The 27691-nt window shown below is 33.9% G+C and overlaps 1 protein-coding gene across 25 annotated transcripts in view; it reads right to left on the reverse strand.

Moving 5' to 3' along the window:
• LOC100723598 (tyrosine-protein kinase Fer) overlaps positions 1-27691 on the reverse strand; it is a 449398-nt gene that overhangs the window by 387328 nt on the left and 34379 nt on the right. For all 25 annotated transcript variants that reach the window (XR_010043814.1, XR_010043815.1, XR_010043819.1 and 22 more), the window contains 3 exons: positions 18919-19185; positions 7171-7344; positions 4640-4739 (listed from right to left, as the gene is read on the reverse strand). Coding sequence is in view for 15 of the 25 variants with exons in the window: in XM_063238109.1 (XP_063094179.1) it covers positions 4640-4739; positions 7171-7344; positions 18919-19125 (481 nt within the window). In the remaining 10 variants the exon portion in view is untranslated. The remainder of the gene's footprint in view (positions 1-4639; positions 4740-7170; positions 7345-18918; positions 19186-27691) is intronic.

The raw sequence follows: 27691 nt of genomic DNA on the forward strand, positions 1-27691 counted from the left end.
AGCTGTCTTAGTATCTTTCTCTCTGAAACTGAGATTTGCTTATTTAACAAAACTAAGCAAAGTATGGACAAATTAATGTATGTACTTTATCTTGAAGAGGTTAGACAAAAAATATAAATGCATCATGTAGCATATCCTGTTCCACATTATTTCACCATCTATTGCCAATATTTTAATTGTCACTTGAGTTTCTGCACAGGTTTATCCCAATGCAAGTTAAACTAGTAACTAAAAGTGTCATTACTCTTAATGACCTTGTAAAGTCATATTAAGCTCTCTGCAATGAAAAGCATTCATGCCATAAGTTAGATATATATATATCTAGTTTTTCATATATATATATATATAAATGAGCAAATTTTTAAAAAAACAAACAATGGCTCACTTTCAGATAATTTCAATAAAACTGAAAATTAACAATTGTAGCTGGAATGCTACCTTAAACTTTAGCAACTCTGTACCAAAATGTATTTCTTCCATATATGAACCAATTAAATTTGAATGCCTGAATATTTAGAAAACCTCCACTTACCACATCCTAGTCACTTGTCATCCTAGTCACTCATTGCTGAGACAAAATACCTGACACAAGTTAAAGGAGAAAGGTTTATTTGTCTCAAAGTTTGTTGAGATTTGTTGGCTGGCTCCAAGACAGGGTGGGCATATCACAGAGGAGAAATAGTTCATGGCAGGCAGAGAGCAACAAGTGACAAGCAGGGACCCTTTTTCTGTCCCTTATATCTATCCAGGCTACCCACTTTTAGGGCAGGTAAAACTAACACCCAGAATGGGACAGTCTTAATCCCAGCACTGCATCCCATGACCACATGAGCCTTGGGTGGGGATACATCTATATATAAGCTGTAACACCACATTACATAATTCCAATGTTTAAATTATTGAAAAAGAAGGATAGTTACCATTCTTACTGAGTTCATACTGAAGAAATCAACCCTTAAGAAGCACGAGTGAGGGGCTGAGGATTTAGCTCAGTGGCATAAGTGCCTGCTTTGCAAGCAGCCAGTCATGAGTTCAATCCTCGGTATCGATAAAAAGGAAAAAGACAAAAAAAAAAAAAGAAAAGAAAAGGAAAAAGCAGCACGAGTGACTCCTTAAAAAGTCTTCTTTTTTAAAATTTGGATTTATTTTAATACTGTATAAATTTAACCATCTGTCTCAAATTGAACTCATTTCAAACTGGTTTTTATAATTAAGGTACACTAAAGAGACAACTCAAAAAAATCTAATCAATTTTAATTGGCTATAAAATATCACAAAACTATTCATAATGCATGAAGAGGTTATTTAAGAAAATCTACTTCCCAATTGCAGAAACATTTACTTTTGAATGAGATTCAAAGCTACTCCCCACAGTTCTAGTAATAGGCAGCTTTTACTTTGTATAAATTGTACAGGAATTGTACGTATCCAGTTTAACAATACCTTAGCACTTTTTTGTTTCTCATATAAAAAGAAGAGTTTGTTCCCCAACTCAACATAAGAGGAGATGTGTGAGTTCAGTATTTTCCAAATTTGACTGTCATGAGCAAGTGTAAAATAGTATTTTTTCTTAAATATGATGCATGATAAATAAAGCAAAAGCACTCAATGTCTATTCATGTAACAGAAAGTCTCACAAATACTATCATGAGTATTTTGAAGCTTAATAGATACAAAATCACAGGATAATTCTAGTCATGTAGAATCAATCAGGTAGTCAGAATATATAACTAAATGATATTTCAGTGTATACATACACATATATATATCACACATAGTATACAAAGACTTGAGTTATTAGCCAGTCATAAGAGTGCACGCCCGTAATCCTAGTACTCTGAAAGCTGAGCCAGGAGGACTGCCACAAGTTTGATGTCAGCCTGTGGTACAAAATGAGTTCAAGGCCAGCCTGAATCTCACAGGAAGACCTGGCTCAAAAAATCAAACAAACAAAAACAAAGACTTGAATTATTGAGTTTACACTGAAGAAAAGTTAGATACAGCCTTATATGAATTCCCAGTTCATTATACCAAAGGAAATATATGTTGTACATGGAAAAGTACTTTTATACATGTCATACAGAAAAAAATAGGAACATGAATCTTAGGGTGAGCCTGAACTCAAAAAAGGTACCAATAATATTATTTCCAAAGTTCAATGATTTCATAAGTAAAAATTTATCACTCTTTCTCTATTGTAAATGAGTACGTTTTACATTTTCTCCTATGAAAAGTCTCCTAGCATTAAAAATGTTAGGACTCAGATGCTGTTAAAAATGGTACAGCTCTAGTCTTGTACATACAAGGTTCTGGGATCCAACCACATAACTGAAAGGCAAAAAAGCAAATAAATGTTAATGAGACCCAGTGTACACAAAGTAAAATTCACTACGACAGGTAAGAAGCATGCAAAGACACAGGAAAATCTACCACAATAAAGGAATAATAAATCAACTGAAAGTAGCCAATACACATTGCAGTTAGTGGATGACATTAAAGCAGTTATTCCTAGTCATACTTTTGTCAAAAAGTAGGTAAGTGGAAACTTTAAGACCCAAATCATACTTATGAAGCCAAAATACACAGGTAGAACAATTTTTAAAAAACACTCAATAGGATTAAAGGTAGACTAGACGTTGCAGAAAAAAAAAGACAGTGTGCTTCTTGACACCACAAAACTAACCAAAATGGGACTCAGAGAAAAAGAACAAGGGGAAAAACTGACTAGAGCAGAGGCTGTCGGACAAGTACAAACAGCCTAATATATGGGTAACTGGGGTCTGAAGAGAGAGGCAAAAAAAGTATGTGAAGAAATAATGGCCAAATGTTTTCAAATTTGATAAAAAAAACCCATAAACTCTCAGGTATAAGAAGCTCAAAAAAATACAAGAGATTTTTAAAATTTAAACTATGATATAATAAATCATGTTTCAATCACTCAAAACTGTAATAAGAAAATCTTAAAAGTTAGCAAAGGGAAATAAAACCTGCAGAACTAATATAAGATTACAGTAGATTTTTTTCCTTGACAAGGCAATATAGCTACATCTTTAAAAGCATAAACAGAAAAAAAACCTGTCAAATTCTACTCAGTACCAAAAATAAAAGTGGAATGAAGACTTTTTCAGACCTAGAAAAGCTGAAAAAATCAGTTACAGATTTATATTAAAAGAAATATTTAGGTAAATAGACTAATTAAAATGATACTGTAGATGAAGGAATAAAAATGCAAGATGATGAATGATAGTTTATATAGTATTGCAATTTATTTTAAAGATAATTGATTAGGCAAAGGCAAAAACACTAACCATATGAGAAGTTTATTATATATGAAAAAGTAAAATACATCACAACAAAAGTGAAAAGAAACAGAACTATATCACTGTAAGGTCCTAACACTATTTACAAAATAATGAAACAATATTTAAAGTTATACTTAAGTGAAAAATAAAACAGATAAATTCACAATTATAATTGGAGATAATTCAATAACCTCTTTTAATAATTGATAAAACAAGTATCCCCAAAATCATTATGAACATAAAAAATTTGAACACTACTAAACCAACAAGACCAAACTGACAAGACAGATTAAGTGCAGGAAACTGCAGGAAACACTTTCTTACCCAGCAAATGTTAACCATTTACTAAAATAGACTATATTATAAACCACAATGAAGTGTATGAATGAATGTTAAAGTAATAAAGTCATAAAAGGTATTCTTATACCACCATGTAATTAATTTAAAAACCAAAAAATAGAAAAAAAAACTCTAGAAAAGTGTCGAAACATTAAGGAACTAAACAATATACTTCTAAATAATCTATGAATCAAAGTAAAAGTCAAAAAAGAAAATTAGCAAGTATTCTGAACTGAAAATAAACAAAACACATACAAAAATTTCTGAGGACTTTAGTTATAGCTCAGTAGTAGCACACTTGCCTAGCAAGGCCCTTGGTTCAATCCCAGCACTGCAAAATAGTAGTGCAAATAAGCCTAAACCATCCTAAAGAAGGAAATAACAAACAGCACAGCATTAATCAATAAAATGAAAAGGAAAATGTTAGTAAAACTCAAAGAATCCAAAGTTGATCTTTAAAAAGACTAATAAATGTGATATACCTCTAGCCAGATTATTAGGGGAAAATAATACAAAGTACTAAGACCAAAGATGAAAAAGGAAACTTTGCCATAAATGTAAAAGTAAGTAAAGGAATAATATGGACAGCTTAATAAATTCAAAAACTTTAATGAAATGGACAAATCCCTTCAAAGACATATACCAAACTTAAAGTAAAAAAAAAAAGCCGGGGTTTAGCTCAGCAGCTTAAGCAAACAAGAGGTTGTAAGTTTAATTCCCAGTACCAAAAAAAACTAAAAATTTTTTTAAATAAATAGCCTGGACTACACAGAAAGACCCTGTCTCAGAAAAGAAAAAAGAGAGAGAAAGAGAGATAGAAAGAGAAACTACTAATCATTTAAAATACAAAAAAAAAAAAAATAGAATGACAAGCGGTCTGGTTCATTCTGATACTTCATAATTTAACTGCTCTAAATGGAATTACTCTGCTGCTTATAAAGACAACTTTCAATTTACAAAAATAAAAATCATAAACATTTTTCATAATTTTGTCATACCTTTAGCTAAAGCTTCTTTGTATTTCTCTTTGGCAGAATTCATTTCTCTGATTAACTGTCGATAACTAGATTTTAATTTCTCCAATTCTGTTTTTGTAACCTGTCAAAGAAACAAAATGCATAATTTGCTAAATGTTTAAATTTAAACTAGTCAAGAATATTTTAAGTGCCTCAAAAAATGAAATGTTATGGTAAGTAATTTGCAACATAAGTCTTTTCTATCATTAAAAACTAAGTATTTTTATTGTAATGCATGTTCTTTAATAATAACTTAACAATCCTATTTCACCAGTTCTAACATGCACTTTTTTTAAACACTTTAACATCTCTGTAAAGAAGATGCATCCTATTCACAGAGATAAGCACTTTGACCAGGCAGCAATCAAGCCAGGGGTCACACACAACATGTATGAATCTGACTACTGTTTATGTGGATAAATAAACAAATGTAACTCTTTGACCTGATAGTAAAAAAGCTACTTAAACAATTTAAGTAAAAACATAAATCCCAGAAGTTTGTACATCTTCCAGTATGCCTTCTAAATACTGAGAAAGAGACAGCATTAAAAACAAGCAGAAGAGGCACCAGCAACTTGGAAAACAATCTGAGACCACATACTGAAAGATTCTGAATCACAAATGTTCTTGATGGCACAGAGAAAAACACTGCGTAATAAGCCAAATCATTCTTTCAAGATAAACTCTGGTTAATTCTGTATTAACCAGAGTTATTAACATCAAATCCAAAATTCTGGTTAATTCTGAATTGGTGAAGAACCAATTCATTATTCCGCACATTGGCAAATTAACTAGATAAAGTAAGCACTTCTCTAGGTTTTCCTAAATGAAATATAGTTTATAGAACCAAAGAGTTGATACAGGAATATATTCTTTACACAAAAATTTTAGCTAACTTGCTTTGAAAAGTAGATAAGGGTAGAAAATGATAAAAGTAAAATACTGTGCAAGTGTTGCACAAATTCAAATAAAGTAATAATCTAAGCAATAAGCATTAATCTTCTAAAATTATTAGGTGAAAGTCTAATGGAAAGCTTCTTGGATGGTAATTTCAAACACGGCCTCAGCAACATAGTAACACACTGTCACTGAGCTTCAAAAATGAATAAATGAAAAGGGCTGGGGAGACAGCTCAGTATGAAGTCCCCAAGATTCAGTATTGGGGATGTAACTCAATCCTCGATACTGAAAAAGGAAAAATTATCTAGTTGATAGCACAGAGACTCACTAGTGAAGTTTAACATCACAGAAAAATAAAGTGGGCACTGTACAACTTTGGACATAAAACATCAGCAAGTATACAAGACCACTTAGGTATATTCTTGTCCAAAAAACACAATAATCTCCTCAAGCCTGTAAATCTAATTTCTACTTTACAGGAAAAATACAAGATGAAGGAAAATGAGATATAATAAGATATTAACATCAAATCCAAAATGAATGAAACTCACTGCTATAAAACAAATTACTCAGTTTTTTTCAATAAATAAATGGCACTTTCTTTAAAAGGCCACGAAGGAAAACCTAAAGATTAAATGAGAATTATTCAAATGCAATATGGACTACATTTGAACCCTGATTTAAAGAAAGCAATAGTAAAAAAAACATTTAAGTGGCAATCATTAAAGATAGGATATTTATTAACATTGGGGAATTATATTGGCATTTTAGGCAGATTAAGGATACTATAGTGTCTTTTAAAGAATTTTTTTAGCAATACATACTAAAATATTTATTAACAAAATCATACTTGAGATTTTCTTTAAAGTAATTCAGTGTAGAAGAAAAAGTGAATGGGACAATAGGAAAAAATAAAATGAATTTTTAAGTGATGAGTAGGTAGAAGTTCATGCTATTATTTTTTTTTCTTTTGTGTACTGGTAAAATTTCATAATAAAGACAGCTTTAAGAAACTATCAAAAGAAATAAGCTGTAAGTATAAAAACTATTTAGAAATATCTTAAGTTATTTTGCTTCTATTTTCTGTTATTTATGCTTAGTGTTATATATTAAATTTTTAAAAGGCTAAAAGTTATTTCAGTAAACAAGTAAAATATTCTATATGATTTTTAAAAGAACTACATTATAGTGCAAACATATAGTTGAAAACATTTATTCTTAAATGTATAAAAGGTAACAAATATCTTACAATCAGTAATATTTTGTATATAAAATGGTAATAATATGTCACAGCTGTAATCTCAGCACTTCAGAAGGCCGAGACAGGAAGGCCGAGACAGGAAGACTGTAGGTTCCAGCCTAGCACAGGGAACTTAACAAGCCACTGTCTCAATATAAAAAATAAAAAAGGGCTAGCATGTGGGTTAGTATAAACACATTGAGTTCAGTTTTTAAGGTCCCACACAAGTGTACACACACACTCCCGCACACAAATCCATATATGTCGCCAAACCTATTTCTTGTGAGGAAATGATCAATACTTTTAAAGTCATGCAAAATAAAATATTCAGTGAATTTAAACAAATTAAAAAATTCAATATGGAAAGACAAACCTTGATCATCTCTGCTTCTATCTGCTGATGAATACCTATGTAACTCTTCTTCACCTGTTGCTTATCCTTGATCATCATGGTAAGCCTATGTAAGGGTCCAGAGTTTAGGTCCTCTGCATGTGCCTTCATTATCTTACTAAGTTGTTCAGTCTGCTGAATCATAAGTAGCCAAGACTAAAAAAAAAAAGGAAAAAGGAAAATTAGCATTTGTACTAAAGATGCCCAAAACACAGGCAACTGAATTGAATTAGACACATCTCCAAAGAAAAACTACAAATGCACAGCGACTACATGGGGAAAAAATATGTAAAAACAAATCATAAAAAAAGATAAATTTCAATCATTTGTAAGAAAATGGATGTACCTGGAGACCATAACACTAAGTGAAAAAAATCAGATACAGGAAATTAAATATAGTTTCTCTTATATAAAAAATACAAAGTATAAATAAAGAGCAAAAGAAAACACAGATGATAGGAAATAGGAAGGCAGACTTTGTGAAGATGCAAAGGAGATCTAGGAATGGTGAGAGATAGAGAGGGGAGGGAAAGGAGAAGTAAAAATGATTAAAATGTTATGTTATATATGTACATATGTGCATATATGTAAATTCCCCAAGATGAATGTATTCACTATGCATGGCAAAAAAAAAGAAAAAAGAAGGAAGGGAGGAAGAAAAGAAGGAAAAGGAAATTAGTATTTATATTAGAGGTACGCATTTTTCTGTGATTTTAGACTTCAAAAGCTTTAGATATTTAGCTTTATAGAAATAATAATATAAATATGAAATGGCAGGATTCTGACAATTGTGAAATAAACTATGAGTGATTTGTATTTAATATTGTCAACTTCAACTACAAATGCTTCAAAATTCAATAGAGACTATGCAAAATGCTAGGAAAAGGATTAAAGACTTTTCTAGCAGTCCACACTGAAACTACTCATTTGCTTTCCAACACACTAAAAGCATGCTCTGCCTACAACATTTTAATGCCTCAATGTCACCAATTTCTTTCTCAGTCTTTGGTACCTTCTCTTCTGTAGCTGCCTGTGTCATAAATACTGGTATTCTCTGGATTTCTATACATTGCCTCCATAGCAGAGACCCACAATGCTGGGTGGGATAAAGTGGGCACACAGAGATTACTAGAACAATAAATCATTTGTTATTCATTAGATTCCTAATGAAAAAAAAGTGATAGAGGAATGCTTTTCACTATAGGTCTTCAAAATTTTATGCAGAAACAATTACTAGAGACTGTCATAGCAGGAAGGATTCGTGTTAATTTCAAATATTTATAAAAACACTACTATTCTACTACTAATAACATACTACTATTTTACTACTTTTGATGTAAATGAATAAAATTGTTCTTTTTCTATAACATTTCAATGGAATCATAAACCATAATTGCTTAAGACTCTGAATCACAACCTAAAAGAAGCAAATTCTTGGTCACAGCCTGGATTCATCAAATTCAAATTTGGTAATCTTATTTTGACATCCCATAATATATGTTTTATATAAATATATAAATACCTATTTATATAAAAATATATATTTATTATATATAATACTTATATAAATACCTATTTATATAAATATATATAAATACCTATTTATATAAAACAAATAGGTAATAGGTCTTGAGAACACATGAGGGTCATTTTTAATTGTGAGATGCTTTTTTTGTAAAGGAGAGGGCAAAGATGAGGGAGAGAATGAGTGAGAAGAGGTATTTACCTCCCGTCTTGCTCCCTGTGATGTTTTGCTATTTACCCTGCTATTTCCTATTCTCTCTTTATGTCCCACAGAAGTTGTTAGGTTTTATCCCTTTTCCTGTATCCTTAATTTCTCCTTGATTGGCTTCTTTGGCTCAACATTTGTTTGTGTTGTTTTGAGGTACTGAGGATTGAATCTAGGACCTTTCGCTTGCTAGGTAAGATCGCAACTATTGAGCTGCACCTCCAGATTCATATTTTATTTTTGAGGTAGGATCTTGCTAAGTTATACAAACTGAGCTGAACTTGCAATCCTCCTGCCTCAGCATCCTATGCAGCCTGGATTACAGGAGCACACCACCATTCCTAGCTTCAATATTTCTTTATGAAACAAAGCCCTCTCTCTCTGTATTCCCACAATCCAACAACCCTTCTATCTACTGCCCTAATTTGTTTTTAAATCCCTCAAATAATTCTAGGGAAATAAAAATTAAAACTCTGCTTTAGATAAAGATGAACCAGGTTATACACAGGGGACACAACATTTCTCTTAAGATTTAACAAATAAATACTGCTTTTATCACTCAGGTCTTGTGTAACAAAGAACCAATTGGTAGAGCTGATGAATTCCATTACTCCTTTCTCACCTCACCTTTTTTTACAGCTAATCTCACGTGTCTAAATGACTTTCTACTCCTCCTCTCTAATACTGTCTACTTTTTGCCAGTTCATAGGCTTCCTCTTATTTACAAATGCTTTCATCACTATAATGACACAAGTATTTTAGTCTCATTTATGTGGAAACTGTATTAAGAGATTAATCTGTTTGAGGTCACATAGCTAAAATGGAACAGCTCACCTGTAAATACGAATTTATCTCACTTAAATAAGTTAAATTGGTTCTAACTTGATATTTAGGGAATAGGAAAGAAACAGAACACAAAAGCCCTTATATCTAAAAGCAGTTTTTAGAACTATTATCTACACTAAACTGATGAGAATAACTTAAAGCCAGTTACAAATTACACAGCGAACTTTAATCTTCTGTTCACCACATTATCAATAAATTAGAGGCTAAAAGTCAAAGTGAAATATTCTCTGCTCCCTTTACTCACCTATTTTGTAGCATGAGTATATCTAAGTAAAAAAGTCCCTCTAGGTCAAGATTCATTCCTCATATGCCATACTTTATGAGAAGCTACAGACACACAACAGTTCTCTCAACATAATTGGCTTTCTAACTAAAATAATGGTTCCTCTTTTGAATCTTCATAATTGGAAGAATTAAGAAATAAACCTTCTTTGTGAACTAACCCTAATACCACAATCAAAAATACTATAATCATAAATAGACCTACTTTAAAACAGAGACCTCAAGAGCACATATTTTCCTATGCCCTAGAAAAATAAAAATTACTGGCTTGAGATTTTAAATGACTTTTCAGAATTCAAAGTTGTACATTAAATAATAATATTATATCATAAAAATACTGTTTTTACCTGAAATTTATCATCTCAAATGGTTTTTAGTTTTTAAATTTGATTTTAATGTCATCTACTGTAATCAAAACTAAAATGCAACACTTATTTGACTTAGAATTATTCAGGAGAAATTTTACATGAGAAAAAAAAAATTTTACATTAGAGAAAAAATACATCAGGAATATACACTAAAAAGCATCTTATACTCTGGTTTCTCTTTAGATCGTATAAATCTTTCACCTTTTACTAAATAGCAGCTCAGCTTTATAAAATAGTTAAATTTTAAAATGTCTACTTTATTTTAGGAAACCAAAAATGGTCAGTAGTACTGGGTATACAAGAATGAATACATGATATAAAGAAAATAAACTGTTCAATGTTTTTAAAAATGAAGAGCCACGAAAGTACATCATAGCCTTTCTGCCTTCTACCGTTGAACCAACAGATGTATAGTGATGTAAATCAGTCTTCTGGAGACAGGTAGTAATTTAAGTGCTCTGAGTTCTGCAGCTTGGGCAAGCTGCGGCTGCCTCAGGGCCAGAACCACCCAGTGTCTCCCAAGATCTGCGCTATGTTGGAACTTAGGGTGCTGGGAAACCAAGCAACCAGCTCACCTCCCTGGTATATGGTGGCAAGTCTACTGGTGCCGGGGATGAAAATCAAATACCCATCCCATCCCCATTCCGTTAGCAAATGAGAGCCAGAGATCTGAGCATCTCTTGGGAGGTTGACCATATGCAATATAACAAATAAAGGGGATTTCCTTCTACCATCTCTTTGAACGCGAATATTTTTATTACTGTTTTGCTTTGTTCTGTTGAATGGTATTTCTCTATTCAATATTCTGTTTTGATAAGTTTTATAATGTTCTGTATTTTGTTTGATTTTGCTGTACCTGATTGAAAGAACTACTATTGTGAAGATAACAAGATATACTATGGTACCTATTACTGTTATCCCAGTAACCTGCTGTGAAGTTCTGTACCAATTTTACTACACTGTCTCAACTGGCTTTATTCCATCTTGTTCTGTTGTATTTTACTACCTTCAAAAAAATAAAATATTTTTTAAAATGCTCTGAGTTCATTACACCAAAAAGTATGTATTCTGGCACACAGTAAAAGAACAAACTACTACCGGAGCTGTAATTATAGTAAAGCACTGAAAATAATCAACAGGATGACTCAAGCTTGAAAAATACCTAATAATAGTTGTCATAAACAGCATTTTGCCACAGACTGTATACTCCAACTACTTGTTTTCTTTCTTCATGCCTGAATGTTTTTAAATGCAGCATTAAAATTCCATGAAGAATACATAGCTTTGTACTACACAATGACTCAAAATAAATGGTTCTCTGAAGCCGTTATTCTTATTCTGACTTTGCCTAATACATAAGAAGAATGTTGGAGTCTCTCAGTCCTTATGGGATATAGAAATGCAGAAAACAACTCATTAGAGTTTCCTAAATATGAGGTTTTCAAAGATTCTACTGCAAAACTTTAGATACTCTCTTCTCATAAGAGCCTCTCTTTCTTTATCTTCTTCAAAGGTTCCTGGTTTCCCTACTCCAAATAGTCACAATTTTGGCTGCCATAAAAAGCAAATGAGAGCATTTCAAAAATACCAATTATTGAGCCCCATAACCAGGGATTCTGATTTAATAACTTTTAATGGGGTTCAGGCATCAGTATTTTAAAACTCTCTAACTAATTCTAGTGTACAATGGTAGTGTTCTACCATAACAAAACATTTATACCCATAATAATCACTGGGTTATGCAAAATCTATAATAAAAGTCATAGAGTATATGGTCAAATAAAGTTAGTAGTATAACTCTCAAAAATTAAGCAAGGATACATAAAAAGGAAAAGAAATCAAAAACTTTGCACATTTCACACATATTAAGTGACTTAAAAAATAAATAACTATTACAATAAACAAGAAACTTTACCTTGAAAAGACACAAAGTTTGCTTGTCAAAGTAGCTTTTAGAATGGTTATAACTTGTGAGTTACTGTAAAGTGGTAGAAAAATTATCTAGAATTTAACAGAAAGTTGCAATACCACATGTGCATGACTATGACTTATTAAAAACAAAAAGAGTAAACAATGCTAGCCAGTAAAAGACTGACGTCTGAAATATATTCCTTAACAGCCTGCTTCAGTTGGGTAGGTATGGTTTTTTGCACTCAACTTTGTGTTTACTCCAGTTCTACAAATAAAATCTTTACAAAAAAAGTTTAGATTATTCACTAGTACAACAGTTGTGTTGAAACTAATCTGTGTTTTCAAATCAAGTGTTATATCAGAATTGACTCTACAGCCAGACATGAGGAATTTTGCCTTAAATATACACAGTATGGTCAAAATATACAGTGAATTCTTAATGTGCTACAATGAAAGACATTATCATTAATCTCCCTCACTTTGAACACATTTATCCCATCATTTTTACCACTTTTTGAAGCAGTTCTGGGAGTCTTTCCTCATCATTATCTTTAGTTGTACTATCATGGCTGCCTCAACGATCAGAAATCGATTCAAAACGTTTACCTTTCGTGATCATTTTGACTTTGGAGAAGGACCAGAGTTACACAGCACCAGACCTGATGAGTGACATGGATGAGGACACACTAATGTTTTTACCTGACAGAAACTGCTGTACCAGAAGCAATGTATGATACAAAGTGTTATCACGACAGAAGATGAAACCATTTGCCCACCTATCAGGCCATGTTCTAGACATATCATTTCTTAAAAACTCTAATAAATCCTTACAATATTCAGAATTCACTATAGTGTTACTGGTATAAACTTAGCTGATATAGCTCCATCAAAAAAACACATCATTATGTTGGATCTTAACTGATGTGTTTTTGTTCATACCAGCAAAACTGGATAACTTCTACTAAGAACTCTAAACATGGCCTCAGAATCAAAACCACAGACCCAAGTTTCATCTCTCATGATTATATTCCTTAAAAAGGTGGACCCTGAAGATGTATAATCTCGACTTCCGGGAGAACATGGCGGACAGATAACAGCAACTACCGGAGGCTCTCTGAAAGACTCGGCTCAGAAGCCAGGAATGGTGCGGACTAAGGAGACATAAGTCGGTGGAGATATGCTCTGCTGACTCAGGAACGAACTGGGCTGAGAGAAGCCAACTTGGAATGCAGTCCTGCTGCTAAAACAGGAACAGAAAAGACTCGGTGTGGAGGCTGGAACCGCGCCATTGTAAGCCGCGATTTGGGTTTCCCGCCGCACGGCGGCTGGCTGCCTCTACAGGGCGCGGCAAGGAGAGAGACGCGCGGAAGCTCTGAGAACGGCAATCTGCGAACGGCAGGGAGGCGTGCACTGACTTGTGGTGAGGTGAGTGAGAGAAACTGACACACTACCACAGTTTGACTCCAGCAGAGGACTTTCTGGGCCCGAGCAGTCCTGCGGGAGCAGGGCGCGGTGGCGACTCCAGTCACACATCCCCCTCTCGGGCAGGATTGGTGAAAAGTGCCTGGCCTGCGTGACGCTGCCGGCGGACCTGGTAGACTGTCCCAACCCAGATCGCAGAGCCTGACGGAGGCCGGGAGGGGAGACACGTAGGCTGCCTGGTCCGTAACTCCCTGGTGCGCAGCGGTGAGCGGGAACACCTAACTGGCGCAATTCGATCAGGCTGTGGCTAACTGGGAGAGAAGCTGGGCCTCTTATATAAGCTTGCATATATAAGGAACAGAGAAGAAGAGGCAGCATGGGAAGAGGCAGCAACAAGAAAGGCTCCTCGGCCTCCAATTCTGAGAAACAGGCAATAGCAGACACCACACCAATACACATAAGGCACCATATAGAGAGCCTCATAGACCAATTCAGGAATGAAGTTATCAATGACCTGAAGCTAGAAGTATGCAGAATAGTTAGAGAAATGCTAAGTACCACCCAAGAAAAAACAGGTGGTGGAATGGAAGAACAGAAAAAAAGGGGAGAATTGTTTGATGGAGAAAACAGAGAAAGCATAGAATACGTGAAGCAGGTTCAAAGGGACTACCAAGATACTAAGAAGTCTATAGAAGACTGGCATAACAGCTTGAAAGAAACTAAGGACAGACTATCTGAACTGGAGGGCAGACTTGTAATATGGGAGAATGAAATGAAAAACTTCTTAAAAATAACAAAGAAACAAACAGCAATAATACAAAGACAAGAAGATGATAAGAGGATCCATAACTTAAGGATTAAGAACATAAAAGAAGAAGTAGGGACACAAACAAGTGAACTACAAAAGCTACTCACAGAAATAATCCAGGAGAATTTTCCTAATTTAGCAAAAGGTAAAGATACTCAGATGTATGAGGCATACAGGACCCCAGCTACCTACAACCCAAACAGAGCAACACCCAGGCATATAATAATAAAAATTCCAGAAATTCAATACAAGAACAGAATATTAAAAGCTGTAAGAGACAAGAAACAGACCACTTACAAGGGAACACCCATCAGAATTACAGCAGATTTCTCTGCACAAACCATCAAATCACGAAGAGCGTGGGGGGAAATAATTCAAGCATTGAAAGATAATAATCTCCAGCCAAGATTGAGATATCCTGCACAACTGTCCCTGGAAATTGATGGAAAAACAAGGTGCTTCCAGGATAAAGAGGAACTGGGGGAATTTGCAACCACCAATTCAACTCTACAGAGAGTATTGCAGGATATTCTAAAAAAAGAAAAATACAAAGAATCCAGAAATAATGGCAGAGAGGCCACAACGAATGGAGCAGAGAACAAAATGAAGAAGACAAACTGACAGCTACGGACAGAAAAAGAGCTTAACAGAAATGAGGCAGAGAAGATTAGATGATAGGAACAGCTATTTTGGAGAAAATGACATCTTAATAGGTAATACAGATTTAGTATCATCTTGTTTTGAAGTCTCATCTAGCTTTTGTCCTTCTGTCTCCAATGGTCTAAATAGGCTGTATCTTATTGGATTTTATTATGTACGATAGTATAAGCAAAAACTGGATATTATTATGTACGATAGTATAAGCAAAAACCTTTTAAAGACAAGGAGATTATACAGAAACCATTGTTCATTTTGTTAGTCGATTCTAAATACTCTGTAATGCTGTCATTCTCTTGAATGGTTTTACATTGTTTTGATATACTTAATGCTACAGTATACGAAGTTGTACTCAAGGATTTCAAAGAAAGAAACAATATGGTAACTACTTTTAGGTTAGGATTATCTGGTGGTGAAACACTATTCTGCTTAAATGGTTATGTTTTGATCTGCGCCGTTTCGTTGTTATGCCCTCTTTTATCTCAATCTCCACTCCATTATTTACTTTTTTATCTTTATACTTTTAATTAAAGGAAAAAAAATAGCAGGATATATTATAGTAACCCACTTTGACTTTTCATTACCTTGATTTAAAGCCCTGTATTACTCTCACCATCTGGTTTTTAACTGATGTTCCCCTATTCTGTTTTGCTGGATAGTATCAGGTTCGAAAGTTTAGGCATCAGCTGTGAAGATAATGAGATTCATTATGACGCCCATTCTTGTTGACTTTTATCTACTTTTGAAGACCTACAATGTCTCCAATGTTTTGGTTTTGTCGGTTTTATTCTTTACTGTTTTGTTCAATTGTATTATAACTAATGATATAGGCAATTCTATTAGAGATAGCGGGAGGCATTATGGTAACCATTGTTGATCACCTTGTATTATGTTTTTACATTATCTATTATGTCCACCCTTTTGACTTGACCGATTCTGTTCTGTTATGTCACATTTGGTTTTACTCTCTTCCAAAAAAGTAATAAGAACCGTGGGAGCAATGAAACCCAAAATGTGTAATAGTCATGGTACAAAAGAGAGGAAAAGAAAGTGCTCCAAACTATATAACTGCATGTATATTTAAGTGTATAAGATAGAAAATGATATCACAGAGTTTTATTGGATCAATGAACAGAACTGTTTGCAGTATCATTGATGGAATGTCCACTTTACAAGCTTTAATTTTGTGACTTGAACAATTATTTCTAAGATGACAATATGTAATCCATTAACTAGTAATTTCCTACTGTTCATTTTTTTTCTGTAAATCTGTATAACTTGTACCCTTTCCCTGCTTTTTTTTCTTTTCTCCTTAAATAAAATTAAAAAAAAAAAAAAAAGATGTATAATCTCACAATTCCAATAAAACTGACGAAATTTCATGTTAATGCTGTTCCTAACCCATGATTCCATAGCACACTTTAAAACACACCTATTTTCAACCACAGTTTACAGCCAAATAAGCATACCAAACAAGCTGAAATCTCACATGCCCTGATTTAGGCTGGCACACTGCTGCTTGTATTAAAGATCCCTGCCTTCCCCTGATGGCATTAGGTAGCTGTATTCATTGTATTTTGTGAATATGCCATAGTATATACAGCAGAAACTTTGGTACTTGGTATTACCATATATATAACAATATATAATATATAAAACATTTTATATATGATAATATATTATATATGTAATATTAAAACATTTTATACTGTATATACAATATATATACAATGTTAGTACCACATAATAAATCTGATTCACCAAAAAGCATCGTGAATTACTTTTGATTCTCACATCATATCTGAAGTGTTGCTTATATTAAATCCTCTTTGTGTTTAAAATGTAAGCCAACAACTCCCTTTGAATACTGTGTGATTTGGGATTAACTGTACCTTTATACTGTTTCAAAATAGAATTAGTAGTATTTGCACAGGTATAATTCTAGACAAAACACAGCAATCTGGGGATAGAGATACATGCTTGATATCTCAGCTACTCCAGAGGCTGGAGCAGAAGAATCACAAATTTAATCACTGTTGGGGAAACTAGTGAGACCCTGCTTCAAAAAATGAAAAGCAGAGCCAAGACAGTGTTGTTCATTTACAAGCTCAACTTTCTGCGAGGATGAGGCAGGAGGGCCCCACATTCAAGCCCGCTTCAGGTTACTTAGGGACCTAGTAGGTGCTGTCTCAAAATAAAAAATAAAAAGGCCTAGGGAAGTATTTCAGTGTGAAGGTCTTCTGTTCAGTTCCTAGTACAAAAAAAAAAAAAAATTTAAAAACAGTAAAATTATCTGCACCATAGAACAAATCTTTAAAATGAAATAATTGTTAAACGTGAAATATTAAAATATGTTTGTGCTTTTACATAAATGTAAAATAAAATCATGGTATATATAATTTCTTATCTATCAGATAAACAAAAATTCAAAAGCCTGACAACATACACTTCTGCCTAGAGTAAGCAGAAGCTGGTAACATCGTATAGTTCTGATGAATATGGAAAATGGTATCAAATGGTGTAAAATCTCTGCAAAAAATGTACAGTTATATTGGCACTATACAACAAAACCACATGCATATTTACATTTTAATACAGAAATCCCACTTTCAGGAATTTATCCTGAAAATACATAATGATCAAAAATATATCTGTACAGTGCCTTTTACTGCAGCATTACTTATAATTGCACAATACAGTAACCCTAAGATTCCACACATAGTAAATTGTTTAGATACTCAAAATATTTTCTATTAAAAGAACTAGAACTCTACGGAAAAAAGAGTCGATTCTAGAACTACAGAAAGGAACATTCAAGAGAAGCCTGAAACACTTATGCCAAAAATTTTACAAGTTGTCAGAGAATGACAGAGAAACAGGGTCCAGGAGGTGAAGAGCAAAGTCAGCTACCCAATTCTCCACTTCTCAATGTTTCCTTCTGCCCTCAATGCCAGCACGTCAAGTTTTTAGGTTCTGTACTCTGGGACTTGTATCAACAACTCCCCACGTTCTCAGGCTTTAGGTCTCAGACTGAATCATGGTGTCAGTTCCCCTACAAATAAACTGAACTGTCTCACCAGATTTTCTGATTCTCCAACTTGTGAAACTTCTTCACTTTCATAATAAATCCTGGGAGCTATACACTATACACAGGAATATATACTATCCATATGTATGATCTATCATTCTGCTTACCCATAATATCATGATACTTTAAAATAAAAGACTTAAACATCCCTATCAACCATCTCATCCTTATTGTCATCTACAGAGTATTCTTAGTATTCTCAGCAACAACGAAGAATACATATACTTATCAAGTCCACATGAAAGATTTACCAAGAAAAACCATACTCTGGGATATAAAGGAACTATTCATAAATTTAAAAACATTCATTATATAAAATAGGCTCTTGGAAAATAGTGGACTAAACTCACAATTGATAATAGGTTTCTGGAAAAAAAAGTATTTATAAATTGAATACAAGACTTTGAAAGAACATATGAATCCAAAAGAAATCAAAAGGGAAATTAAAATGTATTCTGAACTGCAAAGCATAGGATAATGTCAAAGATGCAGCTGAAACTGTACTCAGAAAACTTAGAACTCTACAAACTCACTTGGGTAGGCTCATTCAATAGTATGATCTATTTTAAGGACAGTTATGATGTTATACATAAGAAATTATTAAATTAACGCTTCTTACCTTGGATACATTGCTGACATAATTCATTTGGAGAGTACTTTCCTTATCAACTTGATTACAAAGATTCTGTAAAGTAGATGCATACTCTTTATCACTTTTTATTCTCAGAGCCATGAATTTCTTCACTGTTTCCAGTAATCGTAGTTCCCAGTCTTGCAATTTTAATACAGCTTCATGTGAATTCTTCAGGTCACTCCCAAACCCCATTTTTGTAAGGCACTGTTTATCCTCCGCACTGCACAAGTGAGCCTTCTAATCAGCACATATCTGTGTATGCAAACATATAAAAATAGTTGTCAATCAAAAAGAAAAAAATCAGTCCTCAAAACAAAGTAGTGTTTCACTCTTCTGAGGGTAAAAAAAAAAAAAAAATCATTATTACTAAATAGCTTCCCCCAAAAGACAGATGTCATGTCTTTTGCCAACTTCTATTCAGTGTACACTAGATGTTCTAAACATTACAACATGAAAAAAGATATCTGAATGAAAAAGGAAGAAGTACAGCTATTTATATATGTAGATGACATTATCTTGTATACAGAGAATCTTAAGGAATGCAATAAAAAGCTACTAAAATAATTTTGTAATATTAAAAAATATGAATTTTAATATATAAAATTGAATCATATTTGTAAACATTTACATCAATCCAAAATTGAAATTAAGAAACAATTCTACCTACAACATCAAAAAAGAACAAAACACCGAGGAATAAACTGAAGGAAATACAAATTTTGTACTTTTTATATAGGCGGCTGCCTGGCAAGCACAAGGTTGTGAATTCGATCTCCAGAACAAAATAAACATTTTTTTATTCTTTATAAAACACTAGGATTTTCTGAATGTAAAAAATTGAAAGACTCTTGTTCAAAGACAGAAAAAAGTTAATGTCATTAAAGATAGCAATACCCCTCAATCTGACCTACAGATTTAACAGAATCCATAGTATCACCTCTGTTTTTATACAGAAATTAACAAGTGATTTCTAAAATACACAGTAAGGCAAAGGGGCCAGAATAATAACAGAAAGTTCCGAAGCTGGGAGCAATGGTGCATACCTGTAATCCCAGCACTCTGGGAGACAGAGGTAGGAGAATCACAAGTTCCAGTTCCACCCAAACACAAGCCCTTGTCTTATAATACAAAGTAAAAGGGCCAGGGATTTAGCTCGGTGGTGTAAGCGCCCGCCTGGCAAGCGCAAGGTCGTGTGTTCAATCTCTTGTACTAAAAAGCTTAAAAATAAAAAAGGGCTGAGATATAGCTCAGTGCAAAGGCCGTACATTAGTCCCCCATATAAAAAATTCCCAATAAAAACCTTAAAAAACAGTATTGCAGAATTCATACTTTCTGATCTCAAAACCTAAAAAGTTACAGCAATCAAGACAGGATGACACAGGCATACAGGAAAACACAGAGATCAATGAAGTATATATGAGTGCTCTGATGAATTTTTATAATTACGTTAAAATGATTTTTCACAAATGTGCCTCATTTATTTAATGGAAAAAGGAAGGCTCCTCAGCAAATATGTGGCTCTGGGACAACTGGATTTCCACACAAAAGTAAAGGAAGCAGAATACCTTCCTTAGAATATATAAAAAAAGTCAACTCTACATGGATCCCTGATCTAAAACCACAGAACTAAAACTATAAAGCACTCAGAAGAAAACATAGGAATACGGTTTGTAACCCTGGCTTAAGCAATGGTTTCTAACAAAACTGCAAGCAGAAAATAAATATATATAAACTGAATTGTACCAAAATTTAAAACTTCTGTGCTTCAAATGACATTTAAAAATGTGAAAGGATAATACACAGAATGAGATAAAACATTTGAAAATCACACTTTGATAAGAACTTTTATCAGGAATGTACAAAGAATTCTTATAATTCTTTTTTTTTTTCTTTTTCTTTTTTCAGACAGCGTCTTGCTAAGTCACTAAGTTGCTCAGGCTGTGCTCAAACTTGTGATCCTCCTACCTCAGCCTTCTACTGTGTTAGGATATACGCATGAACCACTATGTCTGGCTAATTCTTATACCTCAATAATACAAAGACAAAATAAAATGAGCAAAGGATTTGAACAGACATTTCTCCAAAGAAACACAAATGCCCATTAAAGCATGTGAAAAGATAATCTATATTGTTAATCATTAGGAAAATGCAAAACTACAATGCAATAGTAATTTATACTAGTAGGAAAATTTATAATCAAAAAAGATATAACAACAAATGTTGGGGAGACTATGCAGAAATTATAGCTTATACCTTGCTAGTACAAATGCAAAATGCTACAGCCATTATTGGAAAGCTAAAACACAGTTATCACATGACCCAGAGAGTGTACTTCTGGGTTTATACTCAAGTGAAATAAAAACCTATGTCTACAGGAGCTGGAGATGGCACTCTGTGGTAAAGTATGCTTAGTATACATAAATAAAGTGAAATGTCTGACTCTCAGTTATCTCACTTTGCAAAAAATATCTACACAAAAAATGTTCATGAATGTTTGAAGCAAAACCATTTATAACAGTTGCAGAATGGAAACAACCCAAATATTCATCAATCAGTAGATGGATAAATAAAACATAATAATATTCATATAGTGGGATATGATCTGGAAATGTAAAGGAATGAAGCATTGACACAGGATATACTATGGATTATCCTTAAAAATACTTCGCTAAGCCAAAGAGTCCAGACACAAAAGACCACATAGTGCATCATCTTGTTTACATGAAATATCTAAAATAAGCAAATCTAGAGATAGAGACAGATCAGTGTATGACTGGGGCTGGTGACTCTGGGGAGAAATGGGGAGTGGCAAATTAAAAGGTAACTATATCTCCTTTAGTAATGGTGAAAATGTTCTAAAATCGACTGTAGTGATAACTTCACAACTCTGTGAGTGTACTTACAGCAAATGAAATGTGCAGTTTCAATGGATGAATTCTTTAGCATATGAATATTAGGTTTGGCTATGATTTGAGTGTGTACTCACCCATGGCCTCACATGTCAAATTTAGTCTAGTCATCTTGTAAGACACAGGGTAGAAACTAGACTGGTGGTGCATGCTTTTAATCTTACCACTTCAAGAGCTAAGGCTGGAGGACCACAAGTCTGAGGTCAGCCTACACCATTTAGCAAGACACTGTCTCAAAATGTAATAAAAATGTTCTGGGATATAACTTAGCACTCTCTGGGTTCAATGACCAGGATGGCAAAATGATGGCAAAAAATGGGCAAAATGAAAAGGCAGAGGCTTAATCTAACTAATTTAACTGAAGTGGGACCGTTAGGAGGCAGTCAGGATTAAATAAGTCACTAGAATGAAGCACCTATGACTGAATCCCAGTGGCTTTGTAAGAAAAGGGAAAGACCAAAAACCAAATGTGCACACACGCTCACATACACATATACATACATGCAGACCCTTAAAATGTGATGTCCTGCACTACTACAAGTCTCTGCCACCAAGAAGGCTATCACCAGATGTGGCCCCTTGACCTTGAACCTCTGGAATCCTAAGCTGCAAAAAACCTCTTTTCTATACAAACTCACCCAGTCTGTGATATTATATTATTTGCAACAGAAAAGATTAATACAGTGAAGTATAACTCTAAAAACTATTTTAAAATAATTACAACAGAGGCCAGAGGTTTAGCTCAGCGGCGTTAAGGGCCTGCTTGGCAAACAGGAGGTCATGAGTTCAATCCCTGGTACCAAAAAAAAAAAAAAATGGGGGTGGAGGGGGCACTGGGGATTTAGCTCAGCGGTATAAGCGCCTGCTTAGCAAGTGCAAGGTCATGAGTGCAATCCCTATTTCCACCAAAAAAAAAAATCATTTTTTCTAGTATCAATACTGAAAACCCTAGTAGAATTTATTTTATTCTTCAGTTTCCTAGAATTGCAAGGAGTCAGTTTTTCAGAACCAGTTAGAAGAAACAGAAACATGCCTTTTATTTCTAGTTCCCGATCATCCACATCAGAAACCAAAAATCATGATATCCTGCAAGCTACAAAGAAAAACAAGAAGGATGAGTCTCTAATCTCAGTGATGGCATGCATGGTAAAAGGTGGAATTTCCAAATACAAAATAAAACACAAAATTTTTCTGACTGAAAACTGTCCAGTTTTATAATCAAAAAGTGAGTGAGAAAAATTTTAAAGTTGTGACAAAAAAGCTCCATTTCATTAAAGTTTTCAAAGTACCAACCAAAACCTAAATGTACCTTAATATATTTAAATTCATAGTGGCATGCCTCTGTAATCTTATTACTTGAGAGGCTGAGGCAGGAGGATCATCAGGAATTTGAAGACAGCCTGGGTTACATAATGAATTCAAGGTCAACCTAAACTGCATACTGAGACCCTATCTCAAGAATAAATACATATATAAATTTATATAAAGTAATTATCCACTTTAGTATTAAAAGGATGATTCCAATGTTTTCTCTTTGCATGCAATATCTTCAAAAAAGAACTCTGAGATCAAGGGTTCAGCTCAGTATTAGAACACTTGCCTGGTATATAAAATGCCCTAGGTTTGATCTCCAGCACTGCTTCCACACAAAAAAAATTCCTTTGACATACTGTATCTTCTATGGAGCACCAAAATTGTCAAAAAATGTCTTTCTGTTATTTTACCTACAGCTCAATTAAGTATTGGTAGAGATATACCCCATCTCATCCCATGCTTTCGAAAGAAGAAAAAGAAATCTTTTGTTTTGTAGGACAAAAAAAAGCAACATATTTTACATTTTTAAAAATTCACCTGAGATTGAAGATCATTTTATTCTGCAACCTGGCATAAATAACACCTCTGACTTTGAAGGCATCTTGATAATTTTTTCTTCTATTATCAGGAACTTCAAAAAGATTGTAAAAATCTCAGAAGGATAAAAGAGAAATAGAATCTCGTAGAGTCTGGGCACTCCAGCCTATCCAAAGGGTTTAACTTATACACTATTCTAGGTCAAAGTCTATATAAAATAATTTAATACACAGCACCTGTCTTTAAGTAAAAGAATAAAAATTCTGTAACAACTGCATAATAAAGACTATGTCTGAACCCCTAAATATATAAATACCTTAGGAAATAACAGAATGACAGGCTATATATAATTATCCTGTAGATGTTATCATATTTATGTGTAAGACTATTCACTGAAATAGTGTTTGCAAAACCAAACATAACTAGAAATATCTGAAATATCTTCCAATAGGGACTTCTTAAGTAAATCACCATCAAGACAACTGCATTTAGTTTTAGCTGAGTAATTCAACAGGTGCCACTGAAATCCTATTCTGTGTGAATCTGTTTGGTATGCAACATTCACACATATATGTGATAGACATATTTATATGTTCATTCAAAGGCATATCATTCAGCCCTAATAAATACTATAGAAATTTTTATACATTGATATAGAACTATAATTGGGAACTATTAATTTAAAAAGATCTGAATCTTAGTGTACTAACTTTGTATAAAAGACAAATACTCATTTTTCAGGTAAGTACAAAAACATGTCTCTCGAAGAACACACAGTATTTGAGCAAAAGAGTGGACAAGAGATATGTTACTGTTTATTCTTTTACACATCTGGTTTTTGTCGAAGTAAATACATTAAAGCCAGGCATGGTGGCACACACCTGTAATCTCAGCACTTGGGAGGCAGAGGCAAAAGGATCTTTACAAATTCAAGACCAGCCTGGGCTACAAAGTAAGTTCAAGGCCAGCCTTGAGACTGTGTCTCAAAAAGACAAAAATAAATAAATAAGTAAATACACTGATATTACTTATCAAAAATTAAAGAATTGGGGCTGGGGATTTGGTTCAGCGGCATAAGCACCTGCCTTGCAAGCAGGCGGTCGTGAGTTCAATCCCCAGTACCGATAAAAATGAAAAAGACAAAAAAAAAAAAAAAAAAAAAAAAAAAAGAAAAAAAAATTAAAGAATTTTTTGAAGTGAAAAAGATAAATAAATGCAAGTTGGAATTATCAGATTTCCTAGAAATGACAAGGTACAAGTGAACTAGAAGAACGATTCATATCACAAAAATCAAAGAGGGAAATAAATTTCAAGAACCAGGGTCAGTATCAGAAGACAAAAATGAACATGAGGTATAGCCAGGTATGGGTGGTACATGTAATCCCAGCAGTCAGGTGGCTGAGACCGGAGGATCATCAGGAGTTCAAGGCCAACCTGGGCCACACAGTGACTTCAAGGCCACCTAGATGACATAGCAAGACCCTGTCTCAAAAAAAAAAAAAAAATGAGATGTGGTCAAAGACAGTTTCTAAGATCAACCTTTATGTGTCAAGCAATCAGAAGCAACATACAATTTATCTCCTGCTACTCCTCTGCTCAGGGAACTAATAAGCTCAAACTCCTTGAATTAACTGACTTTTAAGAAGGGCTACCAAGGTCAAGAATACAATATTTTTAAAAGATTCATTTGTCAGTTCTAGTTACATAAGTATGCTCAGTTTGTAAAAATCCATCCAGCTGAACATGGATCATTTGTACGTGTTTCTGTGGGTATATTATAGTTAAATATAGAGAGAGATATAAAACAGATCTTAAACTGGCAGCTGGGGATAATACAGTTTGAATAGAGAAAAAAGATAAAACAAGATGTGATAAGGCAAATTAAGAAGGTATTATAACAATACAGTTTGAGGAGGTTCTAGAATTGATAACGTCAGTATGAATTAAGATGAAGAGTACTAGTGTGGTGAATGGTTTATAGAACAAAAGAAAGACAATCCACCAAGCATGGTGGTGTACTGCTGTAATCCCAGCAGTCGGGGCTGAGATAGGATAGAGGCAAGTTCAAGACCAGCCTGGGTTACAAAGTGAGCCCAAAGCCAGCCTGAAATGCATAGCACCCTATCTCAAAAGGACCAAAAAAAAAGACAACCTAATGGGGAAAATAAGCGGGGGATAACCCATAGTCATGGTTTGTACCTATAATCACAGTACTCTGGGAGGCCAAGGCAGGAGGATCACAAGTTTTGAGCCCAGCCTGAGACTCCCTTGTGCCTTCTGGAAAAACCAAAGAAGGTAGGGGCAATCAGCAAGAGACAATTATAGCAGACAACCCAAAAGCCAGCGAATCTCCTTCCCCCTCACACACAACTGAAAACGTAAGAATAGGCAGGCAGAACTTGACAAAAGGGACCGCCTTTTCGAAGAAGTCCAATGCAGGAAGTCATAGGATTAAGACTATTCCCTAGCCCAGAGACATCAGAGAACTGGAGCATGATGAGGAAAACCCCCACATAGCCTTTCTTCTTCACTAGACATCCTATGACTTAACCTAAGAAATAGTTTTCTACTTCCTCAGGTAGCATGAACAGGCACAAAAAAGGAAGAAAGAGAGATATTAAAACCTGCATGCTAAAACTAAACAAGGTGAGTAATTATGGAACTTGAAACACCAAAATAGGCCCCAAGTCTCCTAATAAAAAGCATCCAAGATTCAAACAGAACTCACACGTCACTCTAAAAATCAAGAAAAACCGTAACTCGAATAAGAGATAATAAGCTACTGCCAACACTAAAATGAAACAGATAGCAGAATTATCTGACAAGAATTTTTTAAAAGCTATTATAAAAATGTGTTTCTAAAACAAATGTAAAATTAAAAGATTTGAGCAAGAAATACAAGTTATAAAACTAACCAGTTAGAAATTATAGAAATAAAAAAATGTGTTAAAATTTAAAACTCACCAAATGGACTAGTAGAATGAAGGCGATAGACAATATAATACAATCAATACAATCAATCAGTTTAAGAATAAAAAAACAAAATCTACTCAATCAAAACAATACAGAAAAGAAAAAACACAGAAAGTCTTAGGAACCTATGAGACATTAACAAAAGATCCAGCTTCCCCATCGTCAGAATCCAAGGAGATGAAACAGTAGAAATGTGGTTCATCCTGCTGAGTAAGATTCTACAGAAAACAAGACAGTAAGGTATTGATAGAGGACAGACAATATTAAATCAATGGAATAAAACAGGGCATCGCAAAACAGACCCAAGTAAACACGCTGGCAGATATTTGACAAAGGTCTAAAAGCAACTCAAGGGAGAAAGAATTAGTACTGGAGCAACTAGATATCCACTTGCAAATTAAAATAAAAGAACCCTAGCATCTTCAAAAAAAAATTAATTCTATAGGATCACAGTCTTAAATGTAAGGATAAAATTGCTAAATATTAAATTTTTTTTAAATGGAAAGAAGTCCTCAGAATCTAAGGGTAAGCAAAGTACCTACAGATGTCATCAAAACCACAATCCAGGATAAGAAAAGATGAGCCACATCAAAAACAAAATCTCTTGCTGTTTAACAACCCACATGAAAGAATGAAAATACAAGCTGTGACTTTCAGTTTCTCATGGACAGGCAAGAAGCTCAGAAGTCATCAATACATTCTAGTAAGTAAAACACTCAGCATTCTGCAAAATGAAGAACTCTTGTTAAACCACTCAAAGAAATGAGGTCACAGAGAAAACCACTTCTCTTCAAGTTAAAGGTACAGACAGGTGAATATGAAGAGCCACATCATATAAAGAGCAGAAACTTCCACCAAAACTAGCTTGGGGGTATGAAACCTAAGTTGTAAATGAACTTCTGAAAGCTTAGTATGAACAAGTGAGCCAAAAATTCATCAAAATATACAAGGGATCTCTCTGTATTATCTCTTACAATTGAAAAATGATCAGTGATTACCTCCTCAAAAATTTATTTCTCGTTGTT

The sequence above is a fragment of the Cavia porcellus genome, unplaced genomic scaffold (genome assembly GCF_034190915.1).
Source record: "Cavia porcellus strain 051 isolate PalLab524CR breed Dunkin Hartley unplaced genomic scaffold, mCavPor4.1 scaffold_27, whole genome shotgun sequence".
Taxonomy (NCBI): domain Eukaryota; kingdom Metazoa; phylum Chordata; class Mammalia; order Rodentia; family Caviidae; genus Cavia; species Cavia porcellus.